This window comes from Calonectris borealis, chromosome 19 (assembly GCF_964195595.1).
Source record: "Calonectris borealis chromosome 19, bCalBor7.hap1.2, whole genome shotgun sequence".
Taxonomy (NCBI): Eukaryota; Metazoa; Chordata; class Aves; order Procellariiformes; family Procellariidae; genus Calonectris; species Calonectris borealis.
This window is the reverse complement of record NC_134330.1, coordinates 8,126,755-8,143,126: the sequence shown is the minus strand read 5'-3', so window position 1 is coordinate 8,143,126 and position 16,372 is coordinate 8,126,755. Positions and strand designations below refer to the sequence as shown.

The 16,372-nt window shown below is 49.0% G+C and overlaps 1 protein-coding gene across 6 annotated transcripts; it reads left to right on the top strand.

Annotated features, from left to right (window-relative positions):
• The first annotated feature begins 51 nt into the window (after nt 1–51).
• ORAI2 (ORAI calcium release-activated calcium modulator 2) lies at nt 52–16,190 on the top strand. 6 transcript variants are annotated; one of them, XM_075168920.1, is made up of 5 exons: nt 52–1,822; nt 4,311–4,356; nt 6,684–6,924; nt 12,342–12,878; nt 13,949–16,190. In XM_075168920.1, exons 3-5 carry the CDS (start codon nt 6,697–6,699, stop codon nt 13,991–13,993), a joined length of 810 nt encoding a protein of 269 aa, XP_075025021.1. In that variant the 5' UTR covers nt 52–1,822; nt 4,311–4,356; nt 6,684–6,696; the 3' UTR covers nt 13,994–16,190. The 6 variants fall into 6 exon arrangements, with proteins under 6 accessions (XP_075025021.1, XP_075025020.1, XP_075025022.1 ...); XM_075168919.1 differs by lacking the exon at nt 52–1,822 and adding an exon at nt 2,446–2,557; XM_075168921.1 differs by lacking the exon at nt 52–1,822 and adding an exon at nt 3,456–3,935.
• Nucleotides 16,191–16,372: the final 182 nt, after the last annotated feature.

Sequence of the window (16,372 nt, the reverse complement as noted above, 5' to 3'; positions counted from 1 at the left end):
AGCCTCCAAATCCTGTGGCAGAAAGGCTTGGAATGGAATGGTTTTGCTTGTGTTCAGCTTCGTGTAATGACACTTGCCTTTCTCTCTGCTTGAGCTCTCTGCTTGGAACTTTGGGTTCCCTGTTAGGAATCATAACAGCCGTATATATATTTACTTATTGGTGCTTAAATGAAAAGCATATGCAGTGGTGGTTTTATTTGTAACGTAGGTTGTTGTCTTTTCAGTGTATCTTTAATTAGAAGTGCCTGCTACCTTTCAGACATGCTCATCCCAGGACCTCGGCATCCAGAATGTGGTGCTACTTCTTCTCAAGCCTTTGTTAATGCCAAATTATTTCAAGCAAAAACAATAAAAAGGGAGAATCTCCTTTTAGATTTAGCCTTTGTTGAACAGTGCTGCCAGAAATCCTGCATTTTGTCTGAGCTGGCTTTATGTAATGGCTTCTCAGTGGTATTACCGTGGCGGCGGGGAAGCAGATGCCATCAAGTGCAAGTGACATTTGTGTTTAGTTCCCCTGTACATACCCACGGACTTTAGAGCTGGATAACTTCTGAGCTGCAAGGTCCATATCCCCCCCACCCCCCTGGGTTAGAGATCTGCATGGAATTGTTTTCTGCTTAATCTCTGTAGAGGCAGGTGCTTCAGAGTAAGTTGTGACGGTGTTTCATTCTCTAGCGCTTAACATGCAGAATGGATGTTCTGCAGTTGTTGGCATTTTCCCTGTGGAGAGATGAGCTATGAGAATCGCTTCACTTGAATCCTCCTTAGGGCAGGTAAACTCTGATCATACGTCTGTGTTGTAGGATGAGCCGTAAAAACGTTGTGATGTTTCTTAGCTTTTGTGGATGGAGAAGAAGTGAGTCTCACAAATAATCCAAGACTGTTCCACCTCTGAGCTTGTCAGGCTTTTGAGCTGAATAAATAAGTGCTGCTTTGCATTAAGTAGAGCAGAGAACCAAGGACACGGTTCTCTGTCGTGAGGAAGATGGACTGGAGTTTGTCTTGGTGAACTAAATGAATTCAGGTTGTGTGGCCTCATCCTGCCTCCCTCGGACACCATGGTTACCCATGCTGAATTATTCATATACTACGTTTTCTAGGAATGCTAAGTTTGTAGGTGAAATCCGTAAAAAGCAAAGAGAATGTGTTGCTGAAGGTGGTATCTGCCTTACGGTCTTTCTTGCTGGGGTGGCTGAATGTAGCAGTAGGAGCTGTATTTGGTAGGTGTTGCTATGAATTCTGAAAAATACTATGCCGTGTGGTGGTTGTTGGTGTCAGTACTATGTCTTCCGGAATACAAAGGCACTTCAAAGTGAGCGGCTTGAAGGGATGTTTCTTCGTTAAGACAAAATGCTACATGTGTTTGTGCAACTGTGGGCCCCGAGAGACAGCAGTGTTAGTGCTGTAACCAAGCAGAGGTATCTGTAATCTCAGAGGTGAAAAGCACACTCAGGATAACAAATGTATTTCTCTCTTTAATACGTTTTTAGGAATTGCTTTCCTTTGTCTTTTCCCTCTCCCAGGCAGAAGTGAATTCAGGAAGATGGGATTGCCGTGTGATAAAGCTGTGCCGCCTTTCAGCATTTTCTTTATCTCGTTTTCAGGGAAGGAACTCCCTCCTCTTTTCCCATAAGTCTGTCCCTATCCTTGCTCTTCTGATGGGTTTATACAGGATTTCCTGCTGAGTCAGTAGAGGAGGAACGCAGGCAGACAGCAGTCTGGCTTCCCCAGCCCTCCTTTACGCGGGCAGCCGTTTCGCTGCTTCAGCCAGAGGATGTTGCAGCTCGGCGGAGGCCGAAGTCAGCACTGCCTTTTGACGTATGTAAGTGGCGACTTTTTGCTGTATCATTAATAATTGTAATAAAAGCACATTTACATCCCATTGCACCAATACCTTCTCTGTGGAAAGATTCAGAGATGCAAAGTCCAGACCGAGTAACATTTTTATCAGTGGGGGGGGTTTCACCCCGACCATGAATTTAGGGAGCCGCAGACCTGTTTTTTTCCCTACATGTTCACACAGGGAGCGCCGAGGGCTGCGGCCCCCAGGATCCCAGCCCGCTGCTGGAACGGCTGCGTGGCACCCGAGGCGCTGGGGGCAGCTTGGGATGTCCTTCCTCTGGGACCGCCAAGTACCTTCCCCCGCTCAGTAAAACCCCCAAACCACCCCACCCCACCCCCCTCAGGGGGCGCAGGGGCGACCGGAGGCCCCGGTTCCTCCCAGCGGGGCCGCAGGGGGTGGGCGGCCCCGGCTCCGCAGGCCGCGGTGCTCGGCGCTGCACAGCGGGACGCGGCGGGCGGGGGAGGGAGCCGTCCCCCTGGCCCCGCCCCGCCGCCAAGGGGCGGTGCCTGGTGTCGTTACAGCCCAATGAGACGGCGGTCACGTGCGGCGGGCGGGGCGGCTGCCCGCCCCCCCATTTCCTGCGGGTCACGTGGTGGGTGCCCGGCGTTGCCTTGGCAGCGGCGGAGGCGGCTCCGGCTCTCGGCAGCCGGCGGCGGGCGCTCCCGGGGCGCCGCGCCCGACCCGGCCCGGCCCGGCCCCTGGCCAGCCAGCGCGGTGAGCCACGGCCCGCCCCGGGGGGCCGCATCCTGCCCGGGGTGGCGGGTCCCGTGCTCCGGGGTAGCGGGCTTCACCCCCTCCGGGGTGTTCGGGATGGGGGCATCTCCTGCCCGGCGTGCTCCGGGGGGAGCGGGTCTCATCCTGCCCGGCGTACTGGGGGGGGAGAGTTGGTCTTATCCCGCCTGGATGGGGCTTCCTCTGCCCGGGGTGGTGTTGGGGGTACCCCTGGTCCTGCCCAGGCGGGGGGAATCCCCTGCCCGGGGTGGTGGGGGTGTGTGGGAGGGGTCCGCAGTGGGCAGGGAAGGGGGTCCCATCCTGCCCGGCGGTGTTTTGGAGCTCCCTTGGGATGCAGACGGCAGGCCAGCTCTCGGGGGCCGTATCCTGGCCAAGGGATCCTCTCGCTGGGGGTGCTGGAGGGGAGACACCTCCTGCCTCCGATGCGGGGAAGCCCCTGACCCAGGGTGCTGTGGGAAGGGGGGATCCCAGCTGCGGGGAGGGAGCGCGTCCCATCCTGCCTGAGGAGATGCGGGGGATCCTTGGGATGCTGGATGCCTTCGGAGGGAAGGATCCTCGCTGTGAAGGGGTCGCATCCTGGCCTGGGCAGTCGCCTACCTGAGGGTGCTGGTGGAGGGAAGATCCTCGCTGTGAGGGGGTCGCATCCTGCCCGGGGTGTGCTGAGAGCGGCTGGCGAGGAGGAGGAGAAATCCCCTGCTCAGGCTGTGCCCTGTCAGTTGGATCCCAGCTGCGGTGGTGGGGCGAGAGGGTTGCATCCTGCTCGGGAAGGGGGGATCCCCTGCTTGAGGTGCACTGCCCTAAGGGGGGGTCACAGCTGTGGGGTGTTCACACCCCACTTGGGCGGTGTGATGTCCCAGGGGTGCTGCTGGGGGGGGTCCCAAGCCAGAAGAGGACGTGGGAAGGGGTTCCCCATAGCAAAGAGGGCCTGAGCTTGGGAGGCCCAGAGTAGGAGAAGAACAGGGAGCAGCGGGGTCCGGGGTTAGGCTTAGCCACGGCGTGCGGGCTCCTGAACGATCCTGTGCAGGGGAGAAAGGCGCTGCTACAAATCTGCTCATCAGCCTCAGGGTGTGGGGCAGAAACCTGGGTCCTGGCGGGTGTCCCGAAGCCAGGCAGAGAAGCTGACGGTGCTGCTGAGGCAGCGCTCTGTGGGCCATCGTTCAGGGCACGCCGGCGGCGGGAGGGGGATCCGCATATCTCAGCCCCAGCAGCGTCTGCTTCGTTCCCTGCTGTGAAGAAATCCCCGCACGTGCACTTGCGACTGCCAGGGGCAGCTGAGATGTAAAGGTGCGGCGAAGGCTTTCCCCGCTACGCTCGCTGCTCTGGAGGACAGCGCTGGACAGGTTAACAAAATCAATATGAGGTAGCTATCGCAGAGAGGTTTCTGTCTTCAGTGGTGTGAAATGAAGCGGGGTCAAATGCATCGGCAGTGCAACGGAAGCGAGTAAAGACACAGCTGGGACGGACTTGGCCAGAGCTGGCTGTTAGGCTGAGGAAGAGGTTTCCTGGAGAAGTCCTGATTCTCCATCCAAAACTCAACAGCCCTCTGCGGTAAAGCCCTGTAGGATAGTTATTGCTGTAAGAGCAAGTGTCCTGAACCTTTAACGTTGCAAGGCAGGAACATGAAACCTCCAGAATAACTCTCCCCTGCCGCAGATAACTGGCTGAAAAGTATTTCCAGAGTAAAACTGCTTAAGATACTGTGCATGTAAAATGCTTCTTTGGTCTTGTGTTTCAGCCCTTGGAGCCCTCCACCCAGTCTCTCCATGTCCGTAGCCAGCAAGGTGAGTTTGCCGTCCTGTTACTGCTTTGTTTGGGCTATGTTTGTGTTTATGGATTTTATTCTGAAGTTGTTTACTTATTTGGGAATATCTCTTGAGCTGCTCCAGAGTGAAAATTCATCCTTGTGGTATTTTTAGCTTATTTTTCTAAGGAAAGAAGCGGATGTGATTGGGTACTCTTGCTCTCCCTCTGTAACCTCTGAATTCATTTGTCTTTTCAATGGAATTTGTCCCAGGGGTTGAAGTTTCCTACAGACAAAGTTCTTACGCATTTTGTGAAAATAAATGGCAGGGTAGAGGCCATTAGTGTCCCAACTAAGGACAAAGCTAATAAATTCACCCCACGCTATACATTGCAGAATCCACACAGGATGTTGTCACAGGAAACAGCTTCGTAATTTTGCTGCTCACAGACAGAATGTTTCTGCTCTGATCCTCCCAGGAGGCTTGGGGAGAGATTTTTTTTTTATTCTTCTGTAAAATAGGTGATTCTTGCCCTTTTCTGGAAACGCAGAGCAAGCAGGGAGGTTTGTCCCTGTTATTCTGTTCTTGGTTTTATTGTTGCGTGAAAGTTCTTTTCTGGTTTGTGTTTTTTTGGGTTTTTAATATTTTGAAAACTGCTGAGCAGTTCAAGAGCCATCCTGGAGTCTTCCAGGGGCTGTAACAGTGGCCTTGTCAAAAACTGCCCAGAAGAACAAGTCTTGTGCTCTTGCTGCCATCCTTATTATGTCTGAGGGGGCTGAAATCTGAAAGCCCACCGTGCTCGGGAGGGACAGACAATCCTACAACCTGCAATGCTTTATTTGCTGCTGAAGTCCAATCTTTCTTATTGTACCTGACACAGCTTTGTTCCCTTTTAGTAATCCCATTCGGAGTCGTGGGCAGTTGGTGTCCTTTTTATCTTTGCCACTTCCTCAAATCTCCCCGCAAACGTTGGTTTATTAGCTGTCACCATGTGGCCTGCGTTCCTGGGGAGCTGGGTGCAGCAGGGGCAGGATGCAGGCAGGGCTGGGGCTCCACTCAAGCGAACAGTAAGGTGCTTATGACCTTGAGGTGTGGCGCTGGGACTAATTAGTACCACACCATGTGTGATTCTGGGCGTGCATCTCCTCCTTCTAGGAGCTGGTAAGTATTTATAAGCCAGAAAGGTCTCGTGTGGTGCAGCTTTGGTGCTACCTGCCATCGCCGTGGTGGTCGGTGGCAGAGCTGTGGGTGTGGGGATTAATCAGAGAATCGTGGATTCCATTCTTCGGAAGGCTGAGTTAAACATCTAGTTTCAGATGTTTGTCAGAGTCGAGAAATTCTTGCTCAAAACGTTTAGCGAATCCTGTTCTGTGTCCGTGGATGGCACGGAGATCACCAGAGCCACGCGGCAGCAGCCCGGCTAAGCCGTGGTGGAAGGAGGGGGTGGTCTGGACCTCGCGCTTGTCCCTGCTGGCTGCTGTGGCATTCACCACCCGAAATAGTCTTGCTTTCTTACATCTTTCAGTGTAATCTCTTGAATCTGAAGACGCTGAAACTACCTGGAAGACAACTAGCTTTTCCCCTTGGAATTGTCTTTTCCTTTCCCCTTGCTAAGAGCCACTGGTGGAAGTAAGGGAACAGGATTCTTGGTCAGATGTGATTGATAAGTGGAGTGTGAGCAGTTCAGGAAATTTAACTTCCCGCTTGGAAGTTAAATTTGTTAACCCTACACAGCGTTCAGCTCTGACTATTGGGGAAGTCTTGGGGAAGAACTGTGCCCGTCTAATCTGAGCTATGAGGAGCGATGGTTTAACTGAAAACCTGGTTTCTAAAGAAAGAGCAAAAAGTGACTCCCTGAACACGCTAGCTGGAGTTACTTTGGTACCCTAAAGGAGAGGCATTTGGAGCCAATCCGTGATGCACTGTCAAATTAACTGTCAGCTTAAAATAAAATTATAAGATGGGAGCCCTATTTCCAAAGTGTCTTTATCTAAAACAATTTTTTTTATTAGCAAGGAGGAATTAAAGGGGAAAGTTTTTAAAACTTCAAAGGAAAATTAAAGGAAGAATTAAAGGGGAAAATGAGATGCCAGCTTTGAAATGAAAAGCCAGATGCTGTGCAACCTTCCTGAATTCCTACTGGAGTAGTTCCCGGGTTTGCTTGTGTAATCTTTCCTAGTTCTCGTGGTCATTTTTAGCAATTACGGATGGTCCTTTCTCTGTTCTGTGCCTTGCAAGCGTGATGGTATTTGGTCCATCATTTTTCTACTGACTGAGGGTAACTTTGTTTAAACGTAGCTTTTCCAGTAGTCGATGCTTGTCCTGTCTGCTACCTCCTTTTGAACATGACTATTTTGCATCCTCAGCATTCCCCTCATCATGAGTTCCGAATTAAACGTTCCGGTGGATCCTTCCACTCCTGCTTGCTGCTCTGAACCTGGCACAAAAGGCATGGATTATCGGGACTGGGTCCGGCGCAGCTATCTGGAATTGGTCACATCAAACCACCACTCCGTTCAAGCCCTTTCGTGGAGAAAATTGTACCTGAGCCGAGCCAAACTGAAAGCTTCCAGCAGAACCTCTGCTCTGCTCTCCGGATTTGCGATGGTATGGGTACTATGTAGCAATACTTTCTGGATCGTGAAGGTTTGGTTCTGTAAAATCATCTATTAATCAGTGTTTTCCTCCTGTGAAGAAGCAGGACATACTGTTGTTTTCTGAAGAGGCAGGAGGCCTCTTCCTGGCGGCTGAGAAGTTTGCGGCTGGCTCTCTCAAGGCAGCACAGATACATGAGCTGCCTAACAGCCAACCCACGCCCTCCCAAATCAACCCTTTAAAAATACTAATACTTTAAAAATACTAATCCCCTACCTGCGCGGGGGATGATCCTAAGTGCTCCACCAGCGTTGCTAAACAGCTCTCCTTCGGCCCCGCGGCCAGTCATCGCTGGCTGCCTTCGCAGGAGGTTGCACTTGGGCGTGGAGCTTCTCCGGGCTCCTGTGGTTGCTGTGGTCCTGAACGTTATCTTAATTTCTGTATGTGTTTTTTCAGGTCACGGTGCCTAAAATAAGGTGGAGGTTGGGTCACAGTCTGCCAGAGCGAAGTTTGCATAGCATGATCAGGGAGACAGTTACATGCTGAGGTGCGAGAAGAGGCCCTGCAGCCTGGTGTCAGAGGACTCTGTAGCCTGAAGGGAGCCAAACCTGGTGTATTTTTGTCAGGGAATAATCTCTGGTACTTGCTTTCCTCCGTGCAACACTTGGGTGTTACCTGGAAGCTATCTGCGTAGGGCAAAGCCATGTCAGGGAGCGAGCAAATAAACAAGACAGAGACAGGCAGCGGTCCAGTGCTCGGACCTGTCTGAGCCATGGTGTTAGCACAACACGGCCATGCTGTGTCGGTGTGAGCCTCTTCATCCCCCTCCGGTTCTTGCTTATTGGGAGTGAGAACTGAAACCTGTTTGGGGGAGGTTTTCTGCTCAGGAAATGGGCAGATCTGGTTGTTCCCCAGGTCCGTCAGCTGAATGCAGAGAGGCAGAGGGCAGCGCCTGGGTGAGCGGGACATGATGTGAAGATGCTGCATCCTGCAGCTCAGGAGCAGGGGGGACAGATGGATCTCGGGAACTTTCTGGATAGCTTTCCTTGATTTATTTTAGCTGCTTCTGCTGCTTTTTCCTCACCCAATCCCTCAGAACATGAATCAGCTGTAACATTACAACAGTCCGTTCGGGATGACAAAGTTGGTCACCCAAAGTGAAGTTGGAAAAGCGCAAGCGGGGAGTTCAGTGGGAGCAGGCTGCAGGGGAGGGAGGGTGCTTGGTTGCTTTGCGATTCCTCTCCGCTCGCTGACTGCGTGCATGCGATGCTTGTAAAAACTTTTCACGCAGCATATGTTTATTTGTAACCAAGCTCGTGTGCTGAAATGGCAGAAGGTACCTCCTTGTTTTGAGAAAGTTGAGTGCTCTCCTGTAGATTTCTTTCGCTCAGAAGCTTTCTTACTTTAAAAAGCAGCTCACGTGCTTGCCCTTTGTGCCTCTGGGTTACTTGAGTTCTGCGTTAGTCATTTGTGACTGTTCTCTTTAACATGATTATTAAATTAACGTTTTATAGTGGTGTGAACTCTTGCTCTATCTAGGCAGCGTGGTTACACAAGCAGGTGCCGGTGCTGGGGTGTGCTGCCGCTGGCATCGCTGGGACTCGGGGGGGCTTGCAGCCCACCCACGCTGCAGGGCTGAACCACGTATCTGAAAACAAAGCGTGCCTTCTCAACTCGCACAACAGAAAGTTGCTGAAAGTCCTTGGCAAACACACCAAATTAACTATTTGACTTCTATTCTCTTTAAATTGTTTAAAATGCAAGTCAAATAAACACATAGGTATAAGTAGCATTAATTATAATCACCAGCCTAACATAGTAAGTACACCTGAATTCAGTAATTGTCGGAAATAAAAATTTTTGCAATAAGAAATTCTCTTTATTAGTAAGCTTTTTCCCAGCTGACTGTACTGGACCTTCCTACCAGGCTATTTCTCCGCTGGTAATTTGGCACACAGGTATTTGGTACACGGATGTTTACTCTCTAATAAGAGCATCTATTTGGCTACTGATGAAAGTAGAGAAGTTATTTAGAGTGAAATAGTTTCCCTGAAGCCCTGTGTGCATTTAGCTATGTAAACAAATGCCATACAGGGCTTGGCTATTGCTTTATTTACTTCCCTGTCAGTGTGTTTCATTCAAGCCAGTTCCATATTGGCTGAAAATTATTACGAGCTGATGGATATTTAATCAACAGGCAGTGGCTTTGATCCAGCTCCTTCTGGACAAGCTGCAGAATAATGCGAACCTTCCTCGTTACTTAATGCTCTCTCTGGTATTTCTGGCAGAGTTGGGCAGATCAGGAGGACGTGGGTCCTTCCCAGTGCCAGGGCTGTTTGGAGGTGGGCTGTAGGGCTACTGCATTTGCCCCAGGAGACTGAAGGAGATTTAGAGGGAGCTTAGAAAGCCTCCTTAATAATTTTCCTGATAGAAATAAGAGCTATTGCTGCTAGTCAGTCTTCTCAATACTTGTCCAATTGCTACGGGATATGTATTTGATTTAAAAAAAAACCACCCAACAGATCTACTGGAGTGATTGTTTTTAGTGGCTGCCAAACCATCTGTGTGAATGTAATGTTGATGTTAAGCCATTTGTCATCCTTTTGCCTGATGCTATCTATCCTGCTCTAAATTTCTCAAGATGAGCATCATCTTTGTCGTGGACAATCTGGACTACACTGGTCTTAAAAAAACATAATTGCATGTCATTTAATTGCAGTTTAATTCTAAAATGTTTTGAGTACTTGGTCCTTTAGCAAACCTGTGAGCGTAGAGTTCAACAGGGAGATTCTCAAGCTTCAAATTAAGCCTATGCCGAGATATTCTGCGGCTCGGCAGAGTGCTCAGTGCCTTGCAAAGTCAAGCCCTTGACACCTTGGCTTCTGGGAAGAGGTTACAAGAAAGGGGGCTGTTATCACGGAAGAGTATAATTGTATCAAACATGACATATTAATAGTTTTACAGACTAAGCAGCATATTTAATGATTTTTAAATGGGTTATGTCAGCTTGTCCTCCTTCTCTTATCCCGGTCAGAGAATGACATGACAGTCTGTACGGGGTAAAGCGATAAGAGCTCACTCACCTTTCCAGTACTTGTTCGGGTTAAATGAATTGTTTTTCTGCCTTGCTGCCCTATCTGGATTGTTGATGTTTTTCCCTGAAATACCTCTTACTGAGCCATCAGTCAGTGTTAAAAATTCATCACGTTGCACAGCTGAAGCTAGCCCTAGGGAATAGGTTCGTCTGGGAGGAAACATCCAATTAGCTGAAAAGTGCTGCTCATGCGAAGGGTAACAAGTAGAAATTGATATGTTGACATCAGCCAGGCTTTCAGCATTAATATAAAGCTATAAATTGAACATGCAGGTACAATTCCTATTCAGCTTGCCGAATACTATGTCTCTGGGTATTACAGCACTCAATAATGAACAATATACCTGCCGCTTTTCCTGGCTGATAGGCTGTGACTGACAGTCACAGCACTGTACAAATTCATTGTGCAGAACAGTGCAGCGGAGAATAAGTTTGATCTCCTCCTTCTCGAATCAATACAGGGGGATCTGCAAAGAGAACATATGCAAGGTAACGTGGTGTGTGTTTTAATCAAATGGACCTTGCAGTAGATGGTGAAGGCAATCCCGTGTTATTATTTTCCCCACTATACAACAACAACTACTGTAAACTGCAAACAGGAACCTTTAAAAAAACAAAAACCAAAAAAGCAAAAACCCCACAAGTTCATAATCGGAACAAAAGGCTGGGAATGTCCAAGAACTGCCACAATATTTTTGGTGTCTCTAATATCCTAAATAGTTGACGTAGGTATAAAATCTGGACTTGTAGAGATTGACCATTTGCTCCCCCGAACACACCCGTTATGTCTTGGTCGCTGCTAAATGTGTTCAGACTTGACTGTGATCTGCTCATTCAGGCTGCTGATGGTTTCAAAGTCAATGTAGGTAAGGCAGCAGTCATGCCAACAGAGGCACTTTCTTTGATCCCCTTTAATCTTCTCAGGGTTACCCACAGGGAGACCATGAGTGTACCCCTAATCTTCCACTGCCTAAATAATATTATTAACAACTAATGCCAGAGCGAATGGTGGAGATTATTATAGAGAGCCTGAAATGGGTGCTCAAGGGTGGTCTCATGCGAAGTCTGCGTAAAGTAATGATGCAAAATCCATCTGTGCCCCAGAATTGAGCTGCTTGTTCCAACTTTGCCTTCTCATGGTAATCGTGAGAGGCGCTGCCCTGAGGCAGGCATCCAAGCATCGGCTTCTCCTTTCCTTAACGCGCCCGGCAAGCTGTGCCGCGCCAGAGCAGCAGGTCTCCTGGGATCACCAGAGGTTTTGCCTACTGCCAGGCAAGTTAGTATCTGTGCAAATCATGAAGTGCAGCTGCAGATCCAAGCGAGCCGCTAGAGAGTTACTAGAGAGGAATGTTTGATAGTCTTATCCACTGTTTTCGTGGCTTCTCTTAGCACAAGGTTTCTGCAGTCCTTTCAGGGGTGACGCCATGCAGAAGTACTTGTGCTATTTTACTTCACAGATAGGTTAAGTAATTTTACAAATTCTTATGTACTAGGACTCCAGATCTGATCTCAGAAGAGCCCCTTGCTCTCTTGCGCTTATTTTGCTTGTTAAGCTTTATTTGATTAAAAAAAAGATAGACAGCTTTAAACACTTGCTATATGATAGCTCTTGTTTTGAGAAAATGGACTTCTGAGTTGTTGAACGCACTCATAAGCCAGTGGCTGTCTACTTCTGCTGAGTATATCAGTAAGTTATTAGCTCTCAAGGGAGAAATTTGGGGATATAAATACTTGTATCTGGCCATATTTGTAATAAAAACGAACATACAATGTTCTGAGAATAGAAGGCAGCTATTTTAACTACGGACTAACGTAAATTGTGAAGTAGCTTGTGTGCTTCCTATGGGGGGGTAGTGAAACCTTGCTGGCCGCCGGCCAGAAGGGCTGCTTGCTTTTGCTTTTCTTTATGTGCCTGAAGTCGAAACTTCCTGCACCGCAGCCGCAAGTGGTGAGCGGAAGGAGAATGTGTGATGGGCGGGCGGGCTAGCAGGCTGTCAGCGGCCTCCGAGCTCCACTTGTTGTCTAATGAGTTCCTTCTGTTGTGTGTTGGGTTTGATGCGGTTCGTATGGCTCATGGTTGCAAGGAGAGATCTGTTATTTCAGAAAACTACAGCGCAGAAACGTGCACGTAAGCGTTCAGAAAGGCCAAGCTGCAGCCTGCATGTACGTCTTCGTGCGAAACAGGAATGATCCATCTAGGCTGCCATTCTAAAAAGCGCTTGAGTGTGTACTTGACCTTAGGTGCTCTTCCTGGATAAAGATGCTTTCCTGGATGAAAGCCTTGAAAAGAGGGAAACTAGCAGCTGTTGACAAGCTTTTTGTTCCTTTCCCCCAGGTTGCCATGGTGGAGGTGCAGCTGGAGGTGCAGTACAAGTACCCCCAGATGCTGCTGATCGCTTTCAGTGCCTGCACAACGGTGCTGGTGGCAGTTCATCTCTTTGCCCTTCTCATCAGCACCTGCATTCTGCCTAACGTGGAAGCAGTGAGCAACATCCACAACCTGAACTCCATCAGTGAGTCCCCGCACGAGCGCATGCATCCCTACATCGAGCTGGCGTGGGGCTTCTCCACCGTCTTGGGGATCCTCCTTTTCCTTGCGGAAGTCGTGCTTCTGTGCTGGATAAAATTTCTGCCCGTCGGCTCCATCCTGAAAAATGAGACCACCAACGTCGAGAAGCCCAGCGGCCACGCGGGTTGGCAGTCAGCACTGGTCTCCACCATCATCATGGTCCCAGTGGGTCTGATTTTTGTCGTCTTCACCATTCACTTCTACCGCTCTTTGGTGCGGCACAAAACGGAGCGCCACAACCGAGAGATCGAAGAGCTTCACAAACTGAAAGTGCAGTTAGACGGGCATGACAGAGGCATGCAGGTAGTGTGACAGGGAGGCAGAGGCTGCTTCCAGCAAATCCGCTCAGCTAAGGCTAAGAGCAAAATACCTGTTTTGCTAGTTGGTGAGATGCACCAGCCATGGATTGTCCCGAGGCTTAAACATGTAAACGCTAATTGCCTGCCATATATAGCTGTGGGTTCTAGTGCTGTCTCAGATGCTGGGGTCTCTGGCCTGTTTCTGGTCCTACACACTCACGTACTTACGTCAACACTGCCATGGAGTTCAAGGTCAAAACTTTATCTACCTTAACATTGGTTTAGGTAGCCAAAAATCTTTATTTTTTACAAATGCAGTATTCTGTTGCCAAAAGTAAAACTGCGTCAGCTGTCCAAAATGCCAGTGTGTGTGTGTGTAGGACCTGTCTTACGTGTCAGAAGTCCCTGGCTGTCAGTGCAGCAGCAATTAACTGGCAGCTCGTTTCTAGAGCTGAGCTGGTTAATGAGGGTATCTGCAGCTGATTTGAGGACATCCAGGAAAGCACAATAGAAACTGTGAGCGTCGATCACCTTTGTTCCAAAGCAAGTGTTCCGTAAATACATAACCAGAAAGAAAGCAGCCTTAGCTTTTATGTTCTTTTCTTGCTATTGCTTACTATATTTTTACAGCTGGGGAGGTAGAATTTCGAATTGGAGGAGGCTGGGAAGTTCTGTCATACTTTCTTCAGCAGCATCTGTCACTTTAGATTGAATGAATGCCAAGATCATGTGTTTTTTCCCAGTAAGAGGCAAGAGTGCCCAGGGAAGGCTTACAGGTGTTTTAGTTATAACAAGGACATTCTTAAAACAGAACAGTGACAGGGAATTTAATGAGACAAAACTTTGAAGGACTAGAAAAGCAAGTTTCAAGGAGGTAAGGAGTGACAGCATATAGCATATTGTAGAAATCTGTCGCTATGTCATCTTCATTTATGTATTGTTGCAACGTCTTTGCCTGGTTTGCTGGAGAGAGCAAGCCCCAGTCCTGCGTATTTCATCAGTTATTTGCGATTTTTTTGTCAGCTGTAGCATTTGTCTGTCAAAAATGAACGCTTCCTTCTCCCTCCACCAAAGCAGGCAGCTCCTCTGGTGGAACCTGGAGCTGAGCCGTACTGGTGAGTCTGACGGAGCTGGATCTGGCAAGAGAGCTGTGTGCCATTGAAGAGCTATCACGTTTCATTTGAGCTGACCTTTTTTTTCAGCAGCAGAGAAAATGGCACTTGCACGTCTGTATTGCTTAGCAAGGGAAGCTTGTAAATTCTATAGCATCCTTTTGGGTGAAAACTTCTGTAAAAATGATTGTATGATTTATGGTAACTTTTTGGAGGGAAAAAAGTGTTTTGCAATCATCAGCTCTTTTAAGGGAAAGTAAGGCTTTCTGCCACACAGGGCTGAAAGAAGCATAAGCACATTTTTTTGGCCCTGATCCTGTGCTGATTTCCTGCTCTGTACTCAAACATTGCTGGTTCAGAGTCTCCCAGGCCTTACAGGTTTCTGAAATCATTAAGGATGTTTGTAATGTCCTATGTAACCCTAGTCCCTTATTCCACTGGGATTTCAGAAATCTAATGGCACTGTATTACATGTCAGCTTCCCAGAATGGAGAGTACATGCAAATCCCAGTGCAGCAAGGTGAGACTATCCCTATATTCCTCTCCGGCGAGGGCCTTGGGAACCCAGCTCTAATCTCTTGTTTACATGCGAGTTTGAGCGTTGCTGAACAAGTTGCTTAGCACTGTGTCTGTGGCTTTCGTCTGTTGTTCTTGCCGTAGTTGGCATGTACCATATTGGCTGGCGTGCAGCAAAGAAAATAGTCTTTGTGTGCTAAACGACTAGTCTGTACTTATGCGCATATGCAAAAAATAAGGAGTGCCCTCCAGGAAGCGGGTGGTCGTGAAATTCATACGATCTCCCCAGGAGTCTGGCCTCTCTCCCTCCTCTTTTTACCATAATAAAAATTAAAGGTTTATACAACAAAATCAGACTTGAGTTTTCTGCCAAGTATTACACACGTAGGCTCTTCTACCGACAAGATTTCTGTTGTGAGGCCGGAGCCAGACCAGATAAGATGAATCTCTCATCTGTACTTTGCATTCTCCTTTAACATCAGTAATAATAGGACTCTATGTGCTCTCAGGAGGGTGAGGAAAGTACTGAGCCATTTTTGTAATTAAAAAAAAAAAAAAAATCAAGTTTCACAGTGTGCATACAGTGCTGTGAAAGCAATGCAGCTCGAAACAGCCAAATTGTTCCTTTAATTCTTTGTAACTGTAATAAACTTCAGCAAATGGAGATATGCAGCAGAAATTGTGCTTTGATTTTGTAGAATAACTTGGTGAGGCTTTGGTGGGATTGGATTCAAGATAAATCTCAAGGCAGCGCATCTGTGACTGGGGTGGGATCACCTTACTCTAGCAGGGAGTCTGAGGTACGGTTTGAGATGGTGTCCCAAGGGCGAATGCGCTTAAAACAGAATAATCATGCTTTCCCATCTTTGCTCACAGCTTTGTTTCTTGTGTCTCTCCGGGCACCGAGTTCTCCCTCCCATGAGAAGCACATGGGAGTATTTTTGCTTTTTGACTCTGGCGTCTGGGATCTCTCTAGCTTACCCATCACCTTCGTGCTGTAACTCCTCTCCTTCTTCCCCAACAACAGCATTTGCTTTTCTTGCTCCTGCCTCTCTTCCTCCAACTTGTTTACATTTTCACCGCTGTTGGGTCCAGACTTGTGTTGCGGAAAGATTGCCTGTGGTATCAACCACGGTAGTTCACCCGTAAAGGAGTAGGGACATTGTACTTGTCCAGATGGGTGTTTCTGTGCTACAGCGCCAGAAAATCCTCCTTGCTTCTGCTGCTGCCCCCGAGGTTGACAGCAGGATTCCCATCCATCAAGCATGGAGATGCCTGCCTTTCCACACCGTCGCTGGTGTCCCAGCGGGACTGGCAGCGCGCTAGGTCACGTCCAGGTTTGCCTGCCGGTGCCTGGGCGCCTCTGACCTGTGCTGTCACCTCTCTGTCGTTCCTGGGGTGTCTGTCGTTCCTGGGGTGTCTGTTGTTCCTGGGGTGTCTGTCTGTCGTTCCTGGGATCTCCCGAGTTTTGCGTGGCTCCGTTCCTGCAGTGCCTGCAGGGGGATGCTTCTCCCAGGGGTCCTACCCTCGGGCTGGGACGTGTGTCGAGGATCTCCCCTGACATGTGTGCTAGCCTTCTGTACCAGCCTCGGGCCCGTGGCTGCTGCAGTTTGGGATGGCTGTTGCCCTGATTCTCAGCTCCCTTGGGCTGTGACTCTCTGGACCAGTTCTTGCCTTGTTTGGGCCATTTCTCCAATTTTTGCAGTGGGGCTCGCCTTGCCATGCTGCAGGGGACAGCCACCATCTCACTCAGAGTCCTGAGTTCTCTTTCAGATTTTTTTGGACAGTTTTTGCCCAGTGGAAAAATGCCTCTGCAGGCTCCAGCACTGGAAAGACCTTTCCTAAAGCGGGGAAGGAGCTGTCGAGGACA

Excerpts from the sequence above, each read along its gene's own strand:
- ORAI2 (XM_075168917.1), top strand. The coding sequence starts at position 5,438 with ATGTGTGATTCTGGGCGTGCATCTCCTCCTTCTAGGAGCTG. Across the intron at positions 5,479-6,683 it reads TCTCCTCCTTCTAGGAGCTG|CATTCCCCTCATCATGAGTT; the intron begins GTAAGTATTTAT and ends TTGCATCCTCAG. Across the intron at positions 12,879-13,948 it reads GGCATGACAGAGGCATGCAG|CAGGCAGCTCCTCTGGTGGA; the intron begins GTAGTGTGACAG and ends CCTCCACCAAAG.